General features: G+C 47.8%; 5 protein-coding genes across 5 annotated transcripts; 2 read left to right on the top strand and 3 right to left on the bottom strand.

The window, feature by feature from the left end:
* Positions 1-396: 396 nt before the first annotated feature.
* N7477_000151 (Cyclic peptide transporter) lies at positions 397-5,285 on the top strand (the record flags this gene model as incomplete). Its single annotated transcript, XM_056961814.1, has 17 exons — positions 397-670; positions 722-880; positions 1,010-1,170; positions 1,224-1,369; positions 1,419-1,504; positions 1,563-1,796; positions 1,850-2,323; positions 2,459-2,604; positions 2,661-2,823; positions 2,874-3,206; positions 3,266-3,389; positions 3,443-3,514; positions 3,681-3,871; positions 3,941-4,367; positions 4,425-4,508; positions 4,613-4,990; positions 5,051-5,285. 17 exons carry the CDS (start codon positions 397-399, stop codon positions 5,283-5,285), a joined length of 3,687 nt encoding a protein of 1,228 aa, XP_056826817.1.
* Positions 5,286-7,379: 2,094 nt separating this feature from the next.
* Positions 7,380-11,374, top strand: N7477_000152 (uncharacterized protein; the record flags this gene model as incomplete). Its single annotated transcript, XM_056961815.1, is given in 3 exon segments — positions 7,380-8,054; positions 8,128-9,966; positions 9,983-11,374. 3 exon segments carry the CDS (start codon positions 7,380-7,382, stop codon positions 11,372-11,374), a joined length of 3,906 nt encoding a protein of 1,301 aa, XP_056826818.1.
* A 632-nt stretch (positions 11,375-12,006) lies between these two features.
* N7477_000153 (HAT dimerization) lies at positions 12,007-12,201 on the bottom strand (the record flags this gene model as incomplete). Its single annotated transcript, XM_056961816.1, has 1 exon — positions 12,007-12,201. The coding sequence occupies one exon, from the start codon at positions 12,199-12,201 to the stop codon at positions 12,007-12,009; it is 195 nt and encodes a 64-aa protein (XP_056826819.1).
* Positions 12,202-12,406: 205 nt separating this feature from the next.
* On the bottom strand, positions 12,407-12,791 carry N7477_000154 (HAT dimerization; the record flags this gene model as incomplete). Its single annotated transcript, XM_056961817.1, has 2 exons — positions 12,407-12,511; positions 12,594-12,791. The coding sequence occupies 2 exons, from the start codon at positions 12,789-12,791 to the stop codon at positions 12,407-12,409; spliced, it is 303 nt and encodes a 100-aa protein (XP_056826820.1).
* Positions 12,792-13,763: 972 nt separating this feature from the next.
* Positions 13,764-15,725, bottom strand: N7477_000155 (uncharacterized protein; the record flags this gene model as incomplete). Its single annotated transcript, XM_056961818.1, has 4 exons — positions 13,764-13,772; positions 13,844-14,778; positions 14,830-15,618; positions 15,698-15,725. 4 exons carry the CDS (start codon positions 15,723-15,725, stop codon positions 13,764-13,766), a joined length of 1,761 nt encoding a protein of 586 aa, XP_056826821.1.
* Positions 15,726-16,105: the final 380 nt, after the last annotated feature.

Below are 16,105 nucleotides of genomic sequence, written 5' to 3' on the forward strand. Positions count from 1 at the left end.
TGCGCTTGCACCTGAAGCCATCGCCGAAGATTCGGCAATCTGGTTTCGCGCATAGAGAAACCCCCCATAAGTAAGACAGTTCACGCATACGCAGGAAAGGGACCATGATTGAGTCCCGTCTACATGTCGTCAGGTCGCAGAAATGCCTCGAAAGCGACGAGGCGACTTTCGGTCCCTTAGTTCATTCATCGTGCCTTGGAGGATATGACTTTACCCTGCTCTTCGAGGAGAGTGTCCTGACAATAATTCCCGCAATGATTGCCTGTTTGCTTCTTGGGATACGAATGTGCAACTTGCAGGGTCGGCCCAGCAAGGTAAAAAGTTCGTGGCTTTACGTCGCGAAGTTGACCACCATCTTACTATACGCTGTTTTGCATTTTCGTCATCCTGGCTGCCATGGTCATTGGAAGTGCATCCGAGACACCAGTGAGCATTGCAGGTACTGCAGTGATTGCAGTGACATTTCTGTTCTTTCTATATGCAAGTCACCTTGAACACACTCGATCACTGCGTCCATCAACCATCCTCAGTCTTTATCTCGGTCTTTCCTTGGTCTTCGATGTGATTCGTGTACGCACCCTCTGGTTGAGCTCTTCCAGCCCGGTTCTAGCGTCTTTACTTTCTGTATGTGTGGGTTTGAAGGCTGTCGTGCTTGTGCTCGAGGGGACCTGTAAGCGGCCGTTTCTGAGAAAGCAATATCAAGATACTACGCCTGAGGCAGTGTCTGGTATCTACAGCCGTAGCCTCTTTCTCTGGGTAAATCCTTTCCTATGGAAAGGCTACAGAGGCATCCTCTCGGTTGACACGCTCAATGTCCTCGATGATAATTTGGTTTCGGCGTCTGACCCCAAAGCCCTGATAGAAATTTGGAACAAAAAAGGTAAGCAATCTCAGCCAGCCCTGGCCTATCCTGACTGATCACCCGGTGGCTGACGCGAGGCCGTAGACAGGTGTCGGCCTCATGGGCTATTGATTGATTTTTTCTGGCACTACAAATGGAACATTCTAGCAGGAGTGATACCTCGCCTTGCCTACACAGGGTTTTCCTTCGCGCAGCCTTTTTTGGTTCAGCGCGTGTTGGACTTTTTGTCTGAGGCCGAAGGCCCGAATTCACACACCGAGGCCTATTATCTGATCGCTGCGTACGGCATTGTATACATAGGCCTTGCAGTACGTGTACTCGGTCTGCTTGAATCAAGACTAGTGTTGACCATTTTTGGCAGATCTCCATGGCGGTCTACGAGCATAAGACCTATCGTGTGATAACGATGGTCCGGGGCAGTCTGAGCACGATGATATTCCAGAAGACGCTTCGACTTCCACACTCCAAAATATCAGACACAGCGGCGGTCACACATTTGACAGGGGGGTATTGAATGGGTCAGTATGGGGCTCTTAGAACTACATGAGTTTTACAGCAGTGTCATCGAGGCGGGTTTAGCCATCTGGCTGTTGTTTCGATTGCTCCATGCAGCCGCATTGGCATCTGCGGCTTTTGTTGTTGGTAAGTCTCGTCGATTTCTGCTCACCTAATTCTTTTCAAACAACCGCTGATTGATTAGTCTGCGTCCTTGCTGGGCTGCCCTTAGCACTTGCAGCGGGAAATGCCCACCTACCATGGCTGGATGCTATTGAAAAGCGCCTATCTGTGACCTCCAAGGCACTCGCTGCAATGAGACCTATCCGGATGAGCGGAATCTCACAGCCCGTTGCATCTGGGATATTGGATTTGAGAACTGAGGAGATCAGAAGCTCCAGATCAGCCCGACTTTTTGACGTTTTAGTGGTTGTGATGTGTGAGTTAAGATAACCTCCTTGGATGCTCACGTTTCCTAATATAATATCCTAGCCTATACATCTGCCACGTTTGCGCCGATCCTCGGGTTTGCCATATACAGCCTGCTTGCACAAAAGGACAATACGACAGCTTTGACCAACTCCGTCGCTTTCTCCGCTCTTACACTGTTCTCCCTCCTCGAGAAACCGGTTATTACGCTGGTAAGGGGCGGCGAGCAGCTAATTGCGGTAGTGAAGGGGTTTCAGAGAATACAGTCATATCTTAATCGGGAAGAGAAGCCGGTGCACCAATTGAATGCACGAAGTGATTCGGAGTATGGGCACGCCAAAGATACAAAAGGTTTTATACCCACATATTCACCCATTCAAGGCCATGTGGGCATTGAACGGACATTTCCTGGGAAACATGCCATTCTTCGTAACGTGTCTGGACTTTTTCCCGAGATAAAACTACCTCTGCTCCAGAATCTATCCTTGGAAATCGACCAAGAAAAGTTGACCATGGTGACTGGTCCGATCGGATGTGGTAAGTCGCTTCTTTTGCAGCTATTGTTGCATGAAATCCCATACTCTGGTACCATGTGGACAAATGCTTCCCAGGTAGCCTACTGCAGTCAGACGGCATGGTTGTTTTCAGGAACGATTCGGGACAATATTCTAGGATCCCGCAAATGGGACGAGCTATGGTACAATGAGGTTCTCCGGGCGTGTGCTCTGGACGAGGATATTCGAGATATGCCCAAAGGACATTATACTCGAGTAGGTGTTCGTGGGTCTCGGATAAGTGGTGGACAGCAGATGCGAGTGGTTAGTCAATTTCCTTTCCGGTGACTATTTTGCTTCATGGCTGATCTACTTTGCAGTCATTGGCCAGAGCATTGTACTCAAAACAGAAAGTCCTGATTCTCGATAATGTCATGGCTGGCCTTGATCAAAGAACTGTGCGCCATATGCTACATTCCCTGTTCTCTTCTGATGGCATGTTGAAGAAAAACAAGCACACGGTCGTGCTAGCCACAACATCCGGTATGACAATTGTATTGCATGACTTGCTCTTTTTTAATCATGAAATCTAGGGGCCCTTCTTCAGTACGCCGATTCAATCATTGTACTCGGTCCTCAAGGCCAGCTTGTGGCGCAAGGGACGTACAGTAGTATTTCTGCCGAAGGCCTTCATGTGCAACCCACCAACCAATATGCGAGTCTCCAAGAACATGACGCGCTTGTGGACGAAGAACCTGAGCCATTTTCTCTGGATCATACCACAGAGCTAGAACGCATTGCTCTTCAACGGCCTAGGAATCGCGATCGGGCTGTTTATCTGTTTTACTTTCAGAAAGTTGGCTGGCTACTGGTGATTTTATACTTTGCTTTTGCTATTTCATTCATGATTGCGCTCAATTTCCCCCGTCAGTATTCTTTGAGACACTGAGTGTTTATTTCGCTTTTTGCTCACTATTTCCCGCAGAGATTTGGCTAGAGTGGTGGACCAAAGGCAACTCTCAACATCCAAATGCCCGACTGGGCTACTGGATAGGCATATATTCTGGTCTAGGTATTTTGACATTGGTATTACTTGCTGTCCTTGAATGGTACAATTGATCGAGTTCAATACGTGAAGGCCTTTTGCTGATTGTCCAAAAAGGATATTCAAGATGATCATTGCACCGAAGACAGCGGCGAAGTTTCATCGAGCCTTGTTAGACACTGTGTTTATGTATGTTGAATATTTTAATTGGTTGGCCTTCTTGCTCACATACCGAATGAATAGGGCAAAAACTACTTTCTTGGGCTCCACTGATGTTGGGACAACCCTCAATAGGTTCGGTCCGATGTTCATAACGCTCAAAGAATATTGGAAAGCTAACCACTCCACTCTCTAGATTCAGCGAAGACCTTGGAATTATTGATGGGGAGCTATCATCTGCATTCGACATCACCGTTACTGCCCTGCTTGGTTGCGTCGCCGAAGCCGTGCTCATATTCACCGGGTCATCCCGATATGTCTCATTGGTGGTCCCATTTTGCGTCATGATAATGTACTTCCTTCAGAAGTTCTATCTCCGCACTTCTCGTATCATTTGACTTCTAGAGATCGAACTCAAGGCTCCTTTGCAATCTCAGCTTCTTGAAGTGCATACAGGGCTTTTGACCCTTCGTGCATTTGGCTGGACGGAGCATTACCAAGAACGAAACAAGCTAGCACTGACTGCATCACAGCAGCCCTACTACCTGTTGTTCTGCTTACAGCGATGGTTGAACCTAGTATTGGACCTTCTGGTGGCTGCGATAGCCATTCTGGTTGTTTCTATCGCGACGACAATAGCAAGAAACTCCAATACCGGTTTCTTGGGGGTCGCGCTATTTAATATTGTCAATTTCAGTGGCAGTCTACAACAAATGATCGCCCAGTGGACTACGTTAGAAACATCGATTGGTGCCTTATCCCGAATCAAATCCTTCGTCGAGGACACTCCACGTGAGAATATCAACAAGGAGTCTGAGAATTCATCAGATGACTGTTCGGAGGAAGGTAGAATATCCTTCGTGGGTGTTTCTGGAAATCATGGGTATGTTGAATCACTATCTCGAAAGCCCAGATGTTCTTTTGCTCACATTTAATCCAGTCCAGGCGAAGACAATGCTATTGAAGATATAATTTTAGAAATTCAACCCGGTGAGAAAGTCGCGATCTGTGGAAGGACTGGAAGGTAAGCAACATTCATCTTCATCCATCTTCGGCGCAGCCAGCCTCAGGGCCATGGCCATTTCACTGTGGCATAGAACTCCATAACAATCTCTAACTGGCAAATAGTGGAAAATCATCATTAGTCATGGCGCTTATGCAAATGCTGGAGATTCGCAACGGAACTATTCGTATTGGTGGTGTCGATGCATCTCAAATCCCACAACCTCGTATTCGAGCCGAGCTTAACACAATCACCCAGGAACCAATATTCCTACATGGGTCTGTGCGCCTGAACCTGGACCCGCATGCTCGAATTAATAATGAAAACGTCTTGATTGATGCTCTTCAAACTGTTGGATTGTGGGATTTCATCAGTGCGGAGGGTGGTCTGGATATCGAATTATCTGATGATAGCTTATCACACGGACAAAGGCAGCTCTTCTGCCTGGCGCGAGCCTTGTGCCACCCCGGTCGAATCCTGATCATGGATGAACCTACCAGCAGGTACTTCAATTGCGGATTGCCATTATCATAATTACGAGCAAAAGGCTAACATGTCCCCAGCATTGATGACGTCGAGACGGAAAGGCGGATTGATATAATCATCAACCGTCATTTCCAGCACCATACCGTTATCTGCATCATGCATAAGCTGCATAACGTTATGTCATTTGATAAAGTGGCCGTCATGGAAAAGGGACGACTTGTTGAATTCGGCCCCCCACGCAGTCTCCAGGCAAAGGAAGGTTTGTTCAAACAACTTCAGGCAAGTGGGAGCTCTGTTTCTGGCTTGAGCTAGTCTCTTAATGTCTGGATTTTGGGGTTATCGCCGCATTGTGATATATAGACTATTTAGTCCGTCTTTCTATTATCAGGAGTTGCCTCTCCTTTCGTAATCTTCTACAAAATTATCGCGAAGTGAAGATCAGATTTTCCACCAAATTTGGACCTATCACTTACAGGACACGACAACAGTAACCTTCATTCTACTACATTTGAATACATCTCGATATGTGGGGAGCAATTCCATGAAGATATCAATTCTGCATAGCTATGTTCTCTATTACTTGACGCCCCGGCATATATTTGCCATACACTCGTGTGGAACTGCAGCCATCTAAGACCTTGCGCCGTCGAAACAGATAATCGATAACTAGAACCAGCATCAAACAGACCCGAGGATTCACACAAGGGAGAGAAACAGATAGAAAATTCGCGCCACGAAACAAGGAAATAAAATATATATATCTAAATCAAATAAGCTATATCCTATATATAAGCGGTATTATATAATGCCGATTTATAATTTATAGTTATTTTATACTAGTTTTGATATACGACTTGGGTCGAATCAGGTCTAAATTAGGTTTTACTAGGGCCCCAACGCTAGGTCCGGGTTAGGCCCGGGTTAATGAAGTTTAACCCGGACCCAGGCCGGGTTAGGTTCTGGGTTGAGACCTTCGACCCAAATTGGATTATGCGGAAGTTTAGACTTGCCCACCATATTTGCCCATGGGTTGCCCATGGGCAATGCTGATGTCTAGACATTGCCATAACCCGCAAATAGGTCAGAACTCGACCGTAAACCCGCCTCGTTAACTTTACGGGTTTACGGGTTTACGGGTTGTCTAGTCCCGATAGATGCTATTCTGACTTCGCAAAGAACCCGATCAAGCCGAAATAGCTAGTCGATCGTATACAAATCAATCAATACATCTCTGCATCAGCAATTTCACCGCAGTTTATCTTGATCTAGATATGCTACGATTAAGATTGTTATGGATGGGCCTTTAGATCCACATTCATAGTTCTTCAGGAGCTTTTTGTGCATGCCTCCGTACTTGAGGCAGAACGTTTCCATATGCAAATCAACTAGGTACAATTCTTACGAGTGTATTAACGCTTCCTACTAGACCTCGCCACAGCCCAAGGTTGGGCGGCCCATCATGGGCGGGTAAGGACCTACCCGCCCAAATACAGCCTTACCACTAGTAAGTCTCTTGTGATATAGTAGAATTTATGTATAAAAATCTGTGTTGATCGTATGTAACGCTGTATTTGGGCGAGTCGGAGCTTAGGCAGCCCATGATGGGCCGCCCAGGTCTGGACTATGGCGAGGTATACTTCCTACTCTAGGTCAATCAACATCAAGCCCCCCCGGGGTTAAGACATGCCAAAGACTAGCGGATATAAAGTACGAACAAATGATATCCACATTTCTTGACTAGTGAGTTGATCATATTCGACATCTTCACGCCCCGTAGTCGATTTATGTGAGACCACGCAGGAGTCTCTAGTGTAGGTGGGTAAGCGAGGTAGAAGCCTTCACGTGCGTGTGCACAATATGGTTTTATTGTGGGGTAAAGACTGAACGCTGGTCTCTCCTGAGACCAGCGCGGATGGATTAAATACATGGACTGCCCCTGCTAAAGGTGGTAAAGGTCCCCTTTCTGCCATTGTTCCTGATTCATTCTGATGCCTCAGGCAACGACAATTGTCCGTCCTGAGATGGGTCCTGACAATTTACCAGCGGATATAAAGAAGAGCTTGGCAACTCCGTATATCCGCACTGCCGGAAGTATAGAACCAACAATGGCTCAGCCGGATATCGGCCCAGAGATACCCCCTCGGAGCTACGGAAAAGCTCAATGAGTACACGGTTAGAGAGAAACGAACTAAGCAATCTCGATCGCCAAGAGACCAGGGTTGGATCAGCCGGCCACTTCCACTCCAGAGCCCGGAACGGATGCTCAGATCAACCATTATAACGTAAAGACCCAATAGACGTAAAACCATCTATAAGAGTTTCCCCCCCCTCCCTTTCCGGCTGGGAGCGTGAGCAGGGATTCATTTCAACGTCAAACGACCCTGGGAACGGAATTCCTTCACCAGAATGGCGGATCCTTTGTCCGATACCGAAGTCGAAAGTGTCGCTTCCATGTCCGTGGACCGATCTCACCCGGAGGTCGTCGAGAAGCCCAAGAATGACAACGACTGGCCCATGAAAGGTGATGTCGAGGATTTCCACCGCCGCAATATTGGATCCAACCTCAAGGAGCGCCGGCTGGGTGTGACATGGAGCAATTTGACCGTCAAAGCAAACAGTCCCGAGGCGGCGGTTAAGGAGAATTTTTTCACCCAGTTCAACCTCGTCCAACGAGTCCGAGATTTTCGAACCAAGCCGCCGCTAAAGACGATCTTGAATAACAGCCATGGCTGTGTCAAACCCGGGGAGATGCTGCTGGTGCTAGGGCGTCCGGGGTCGGGGTGCACGACGCTGTTGAAGATTCTCGCTAACCGGCGCAGGGGATACCATTCTATTGATGGAGATGTCTGCTATGGCTCCATGACCCACAAAGAAGCAGAGCCATATCGCAGCCAGATCGTGATGAACACCGAGGATGAACTCTTCTTTCCCACTCTGACCGTCGACCAGACGATGAAGTTCGTCTCTCGACTCAAGGTCCCTCACAATCGACCGGATGGGATGAACCCGCAGGAATATGAGGAGTACATACGAACATTTTTGATGAAGTCCATGAGCATCTCGCATACTTCTGATACCAAGGTGGGGAATGAGTATGTGCGAGGTGTCTCCGGGGGCGAACGAAAGAGGGTTTCCATCATCGAATGCCTCGCAGCGCGAGCATCCGTCTACTGCTGGGACAACAGCACTCGAGGGTCTGGATGCTAGTACTGCCTTGGACTGGACCAAGGCTCTTCGAACCATGACCGATATCCTGGGCGTCACAACCATCGTCACCCTCTATCAACCCGGAAATGGAATTTACGAACTCTTCAACAAGGTCTTGGTTCTAGATGAGGGGAAGCAGCTCTTTTATGGTCCCACGCGGGAGGCACGTCCGTTCATGGAAGAACTGGGCTTCATATGCCGGGACGGAGCCAACGTTGCTGATTTTCTCACGGGAGTGACCGTCCCAACCGAGCGAGAAATCCGGCCGGGATACGAATCAACCTTCCCTCGCACCGGCAATGAAATCCTGGCCCATTACCAACAAGCCGAAGTCCGGGAAAGAATGGCACTGGAAAATGATTTCCCCTCCAGCAAGGACGCCGTTCAGAATACCGCCTTCTTCCAGGAATCCGTGACGTTGGAAAAGGACCAAGGGTTGTCCCGCAGCCCACTGACGGTGGCGTTCCATAAGCAGGTGCTGGCGTGTGTGGTTCGACAATACCAGATCATCTGGGGAGACAAGCCCACCCTCTTCATCAAGCAAGGGTCAAACGTGATCCAGGCATTGCTTGCCGGATCCCTCTTCTACAACGCCCCCGCCACGTCTGCCGGCCTGTTCACTAAGGGAGGAGGCTTGTTTTTCTCCATCCTGTATAACTGTCTGATGGCCATGTCGGAGGTGACGGATTCTTTCACCGGCCGTCCCGTGCTCATCAAGCATAAGTCCTTTGCCTACTACCACCCGGCCGCGTTCTGCATTGCGCAAATCGCCGCGGATATCCCGATTATTCTGTTCAGCATCACGATTTTTGGCATCGTAATGTATTTTATGGTGGGGCTGACTGTCTCGGCCTCGGCGTTCTTCACCTACTGGGCCAGTCTGTTTATCATTACCATGTGTATCACGGCTATGTTCCGAGCGTGTGGCGCCACCTTCAACACTCTTGATGGCGCATCCAAGATCTCTGGTCTTTTGATTTCCGCCACCGTGCTGTACACCGGTTATATGATCCAGTACCCCAAAATGCACGGCTGGTTTATTTGGCTTTTCTGGATCGACCCCATTGCATACTCCTTTGAGTCTCTAATGGGGAATGAGTTTCATGACAAGACCATCGACTGCGTGGGTTCCAATTTGATCCCCAACGGACCCGGCTACAACGACACCAACCACCAGTCCTGCGCAGGCATCTCAGGCGCTATCCCGGGCGAGGTCAGCCTGACGGGAGACGAGTACCTAAAGGCCCTAAGCTACAGCCACGGCCACGTCTGGCGCAATTTCGGGGTGGTCTGGTGCTGGTGGCTCTTATTTGTCCTCATCACCGTGGTGGCAACCAACCTGTGGCGGGACATGGCAGAAGCGGCAACCTTGCTGATTCCACGGGAACGATTGCAGGCACGCAAACAACGGGTTCTGGATGTGGAAGGGCAGTCGCAGCCAGTGGGGACAACCCATGAAGGGGGCGGCAATGCAAACATTGACGGACAGTTGATTCGGAACACCTCGGTTTTTACCTGGAAAAACCTCACCTATACCGTCCCAACCCCCTCGGGAGACCGGATCTTGCTGGATAATGTGCATGGATATATCAAGCCGGGTATGCTGGGCGCCTTGATGGGGTCGTCAGGCGCGGGCAAAACAACCTTGCTTGACGTTCTGGCACAACGCAAGACCGACGGCACCATCCATGGGTCGATCATGGTTGATGGAAGGCCGCTGCCCCTGTCCTTCCAAAGAAGTGCTGGGTATTGCGAGCAACTCGATGTCCATGAACCTTTTGCGACGGTTCGCGAGGCACTAGAATTCTCTGCCCTGCTTCGCCAACCGGGCGATGTACCTGAGAGAAGAAAAGCTTGCCTATGTGAACACCATTATCCAACTCCTGGAACTGGAAGATATTGCCGACACTCTGATAGGAAAGATTGGTGCAGGTCTCTCGATTGAGCAGCGGAAGCGTGTGACAATTGGTGTTGAATTAGTGGCGAAACCAAGCATCCTGATTTTCCTCGACGAGCCCACATCTGGACTGGACGGTCAATCAGCCTACAACACCGTGCGCTTCCTTCGAAAACTGGCCGATGTTGGGCAAGCCATTCTAGTCACGATCCACCAGCCTTCCGCGCAGCTTTTTGCCCAATTTGACACCCTTCTCTTACTAGCTCGGGGTGGGAAAACCGTGTACTTTGGTGACATAGGGGACCATGCAACCACCTTGAAGGGATACTTTGCCCGCCAGGGGCTGGTCTGTCCCCCCGAGACTAATCCCGCCGAGTTCATGATCGATGTTACCTCGGGCCACCTTTCCCAAGGGAGAGACTGGCATCAGATCTGGTTGGAAGCCCCCGAATGTGGTCTTCGCGCCTCAGAGCTTGAACAGATCATCGCGGATGCTGCCGCAAAACCTTCTGCAATTGAAAATGACAATGGCTCGGAATTTGCTACTTCGCTTTGGGAACAAACCAAGATTGTCACCCATCGGATGAATGTTGCGCTCTTCCGGAATACAGATTATGTGAATAACAAAATCTTGCTGCATATCATCCTGGCTCTCTTCAATGGCTTCTCATTTTGGAAGATTGGGCCTACTGTTTCGGGTTTGCAACTACGTCTCTTCGCCATCTTCAATTATGTCTTTGTTGCCCCTGGCGTCATCAACCAACTCCAGCCGTTGTTTATCGATCGCCGTGATATCTACGATGCCAGGGAAAAGAAATCCCGCATGTACTCCTGGATAGCGTTTGTGACGGGCCTGATTGTCTCTGAAATACCCTACCTGGTCATCTCTGCCGTCCTCTATTTCCTCTGCTGGTACTACACCATTGGCTTTCCCCGGGATTCAAATAAGGCAGGCGCCACTTTCTTCGTCATGTTGATATATGAATTTGTTTACACGGGGATTGGGCAATTCATTGCCGCCTATGCCCCGACTGCTGTCTTTGCATCTCTCGCAAACCCCTTGATCATCGGGTCCTTGCTTCTATTCTGTGGTACTTTTGTTCCCTACTCCGGGATCCAGGCTTTTTGGCGGTACTGGATGTATTACCTCAACCCGTTCAATTATCTCATTGGCAGTTTGTTGGTGTTCACCAACTTTGATTCCAAAGTGGAATGTGCTGAAAGCGAATTCGCGGTGTTCGACCCTCCCTCTCGGCCAGACATGTCAGGATTATTTGGCAAACTATATGCAAAATGAGGGCTCGAGAACCTCGCTGATCAACCCCGAGGCTACTTCCCAGTGCCACGTGTGTCAGTATCGGCGGGCCAGTGATTGGCTCTATACCCTCAATCTCAAGGATTACTATGTGGGATGGCGGGATGCGGCTCTCGTGGTACTCTTTGCGATTAGTTCTTATGCGATGGTGTACTTGATGATGCGGTTGAGGACGAAAGCGTCAAAGACAGCGACGTAATCTTGGCGCTGTTCGTCCGCTCCGTTTTGCCAGCCACATTAAATTTGTTTCTCGACTGGAGTTGTCACATGACGGTTGGAGAGGGCTTTAGTGGGTCATTATAGAAATTTTTTACCTCATGTTTGTACTCGTTGGCTTAATCCTTCATTCTCTTTATCTTCTGCTTTCTTCCATCTTATTTGAAGTGGTCTGTTCTTAGTCTCTCTGTTCTTATCACACGAACAAATACTTACTAATTTATTCGGTAAGCGAGTGACGCATGTAATATCTACGCTATGCTCGCGGGGGTCGTTTGACATGTTTGCCTAGTCTAGCTTCCATATCTCTCCCATAGCTTAGATAGTTCTTCCTTCTTCATTCCTCTCTTCTCGAGCATTTCAATACACATCATTCTCATGCTACAATTGCTCCATTCCTAACAGTCCTGAACATAGACTAGCTCACTCGAGAAGAAATTGAGTTTATGCTGGGGTGCAAGGATAGTACCAATCGCGTAAAGGCTGCCATATGTCTTTTCGGTCTTTGTGTAGTATGCCGAGAGTTTGTCTTTCCCTGTGTTAAGAGCCTCGGGCATTGCCACTTTCCAAGGAACTGTAGACGCGGAAGACATTGTGCACAGTGATATCCTTGGTTCGCGAAAGGCCGGTGGTAAACCTATAGAAAGGCTCAGTGATGTAAAGAAGGTAGTCGACTTGTTGCCATTCTTGTTTGTTGAGCCTGAATTGAGGATGCTTATGCTGGTCGCAGTATTTGTTGCGTAATGTACTAAGACATTTGGCACGTCGTAGCATCAAAAACGTTGAATTCCAACGGGTTCACACATCTTGGATTGGATCAAGCTTTGGCTCTATATCTTGGAGACCAAGGATTGCATCACGGCGCTGAGGGCTAGCATTGATAAATACTGCAAGTCCACGGATCTGGAAAGAATGTAAGTAAAGAGAACATAAGATAAGAGTATACTACATACCTTGGTAAGGGTGTTGACGATTCCTCGCTTACTTTAGTTGTACGAAGTGATTGAGCCTGCACTTCAGACCACGCTCTATCAGTTGTATTATTCTGAGGGTCTGCCTTTACGAAGCCAAGTAGTGCACGAAGACTGAGTTGAATGACATGGGCCAGGCATGGAATTGGGACAATGAGTGGGTTGCCTGGTAAATCAAGAGAATTGAAAGAATCCTGATGGCGGTTCATCATAGTGGTGTTATTCGATGCATTATCTAATGTAATTAATAATTCCCGATCAACAATGCTATAATTCTGCAAGAGTTGTTCCATAAGCATAACACTTAGATTGAGCCCTGAGTGGGCTCCATGGAGTGGTTCAAAACCAAAAAGGATTTCTCTGTTACCGACCAAGACAAAGAAGAATTCGTGTATCATTAACAGAAGCAACTAAACTGGAGAAGAAGAAGAAGAGAGAAAGAGGGAAACGAGCATCTACGAAACAAAACGACTTCCATCCCGAATCGGGTTAGACCCACGGCTCCTTCCAGATCACGTTCCCCCTCAGGCCTCCCTCAGGCCTCAAGATAGTCATGCGTCACATTTAGGGTTAAACGCAATCCCTACCCTTTAGGTATATATTTCTTTATATAATAATATACCTTAATAAAAGGGCCTTCCTAAGGACGCTAATATAAAGTAGGAACGGCTTAATAGCTATCTAGTAATATAGACTAGATAATATATATATATATATATTGACTATCCGGTATAGAGGACAGTCTAGATAAGGCCGTACTAATACCATAATATAGTAGTACGGAATAACCTTAATACTATATTATAAATAGAGGAAATAGGGTGAACCTAAATGAATTGGGTAGATAACTTATCTATCACTAACTCTATCTTAAAGATACACTATGCACTGCAGACATTGAATTATGCCTGAGGCCACACATATGCTATTTATGTCACCGGTTCTCCCACTACAGTATCTTAAGGACTAAGGAGGAACGTAATCTGGAAGGAGCCGCTAGGCTAACTCAATTAGGGATAGAGGGGGTTTTACTTTATAGTTACTCGTTTCCCTCCTTCTCTCTTCTTCCTCTTCCCATTTTAGTTGCTCTTTTAATGATACACGAATTCTTTCTCGTCTTGGTCTGTAACAACCGGTATGAAACATGTACATGAATTATGATGATGACAAAACTTCATATTAGTTTAGTAGACCTAAAGACGGACGTCCGCTCTGGCAGTTCGAAAGGACCCTGCTGAATCAGCTCTCTATCGCCAATTTCAACAAGAGGAATCTTCCGTCGGTCCATCTCACAGAATGGGCCTCGTTCCGAGCCCATCTCATATCTTTGCTGGCTATGGTCTAATTCGTTCAGTTGGTTCCATTTATCATCCGGAGCTTCCACAAGGCTGGATTGATGCGCTGAAGACCATTTGTAAAATGACTTTCTGGCTGCATGATCTTGATCCTGATCGATTGTTTTCTCCTGCTGTCGACGGTAACGAATGCAGAACCCACAAAAAAGGGTAATCATCATCACGCCGCCCACAGCAGTACCAACGATGATGCCAATCTTGGCAGTTGTGGAGAGACCACTTTTATCATTAGTTGAGTCGATAGTTGAGCTGCTGCTTTTGGGGCTTGTTTTGGTATCCGTATTGGTCATTTTCGTTTCTAAAACATTCCAGGAGGTCTTCCATGTGTCTTCCCAGCTGTTAGAAGACCCCAAAATTGCAGATTCGTCGTCGCTTATTGTCACGGGATTGACAATGAAAGAGCCATCGGGTCCTGGTGCTTGGGCCAAAAACCACTTCCCACCAAGCCAATTGACACCAACAAAGGCTGCTTGCAGGAAAGCGCGGCCTAGAACAGGGGTGCTGTTGGTGGCCATGCATGGGAAATATTGCGTCGGCGTCTTCACAAGTGGGGCCTCTAATGTGAGATTCAGGAGTGCGAAGGGAACCTTGATCGTGATCTCCTCGTTATTGAGGTTATTCTTGCTGAACTTGAATGCCAAATAAGCTGGTGATGTTGTGATTTTGTTGTACTGCGAGTCCGATGTGTTCCAAAAGTAGAGGCCATAATCAGGCTGGTAAGTGACGGGCAACTCTGCGGCTATCGCATCGCATGAGCTTTGAGGCAGATATATGTATGGATTGACTGGGTCCACGACAATCGTGACACCGGAATCTAGGGAGGAATTTCCCTGAGCCAAGAGACCTGTTTTGTTGGAGTAATTCCAAGGCGATCCGCCTTCTGCCACTCCAAGACTCATATCGTACATTTCAATGGGAAAACTTCCACTTGAAAATGACTGAGAGGATACCTCTCCAATGACTCTATTCTGATCATAGCCGCCCAGAAGAAGTGACCCCGAAATTCCCAGAGATGCTGACCCAATATGCATTCCATATGAATATGATGGTATGTTCGTGGAACCCTCCTGCTCGTATATGTAGCTGGTGATAAATGTTGTGTTGATTTTGATCGAGGCCCCAAATGTCTGGTTGATATCTGGACTTCCAAGAGAAAGAGTTCCAACCTCCAAAGGGTATGCTTTTCCACCTGGATAAGTCTGCCACCCAGCAGATATGGTGATCAAGTCAACATCAGGAATTGCAACACCGTCAATGGACATCCAGTCCGTTGCTCGTGTTGCTTTGGCTTGAATTGGAACCGCGTTGGTGTATCCCCAGTTCACCTCACCCCATGTTCCATATGGGGGTGATTCAATCGAAGTATTGTCGAGGGTGACTGATATGTCGCTGTCGAAAAGGCCTGCTTCATCCCCATAGCACACAGATGAGAGAGTTTTGTTATCACATATGGAAGAGAGTAGAATTTTACTGTCCCAGCTACCTCCCGGGTACAGCGCCACTACTGATGAAGGCACAACAAGTTCGGAGTAGTTACTTCCCATGGACACAGTGACCGCTTGCCAAGGGCCATCAGGTCCAAACTTCTTATTTGACCAAGTTATCTCTCGGGGGCCAGAACAGAGAACATCATCGAGCCAAAGAATCCAAAGGGTGAGAACCCATTGTTGTAGTCGTTTCATTCCTGAGGGTGAACGATTGTTAGCAATCCCTCCTTGAAAAAAGAGGTATACGACAAAGGCATTCGACCCGAAGGAGCGTACCTTGAAGGTAACTTGCCGATGTTTCCATTGTTTGAGGACGGATCAAATCAGGTTTTTAAAGCCAGTGAGCAACGAAGGTCGCAAAGCTGAACTTCAATTTTTAGACAGAGGCGAGTTAGAACTTCGTTCCCTTCTAACTGTCAACGCATGGAATATCTAGGAAATTTGACCCCGATAGCCGCTAAGGGAAATTTGAATCATGATCTATGAAAGCCCAAGATTCGGGCGGTTAAGCGCCCCTCGTACATTAGCTGCTGTTCTTAGCCGCATAAGTCCTAGTCAGAGAGATTGCGTAGAAGCGCACTGATCATCTGGGATCCGGAAATAGATCCATGTAGAGTGCGTACCAGGTACTATCACTCCCGTGTGATCCAATGCTCTACTCTCATAATAAACAGATTGTCAATT

Source organism: Penicillium maclennaniae (genome assembly GCF_028827695.1).
Source record: "Penicillium maclennaniae strain IBT 15551 chromosome Unknown utg000001l:1.0-3280838.0:1.0-3283122.0, whole genome shotgun sequence".
NCBI classification, from domain to species: domain Eukaryota; kingdom Fungi; phylum Ascomycota; class Eurotiomycetes; order Eurotiales; family Aspergillaceae; genus Penicillium; species Penicillium maclennaniae.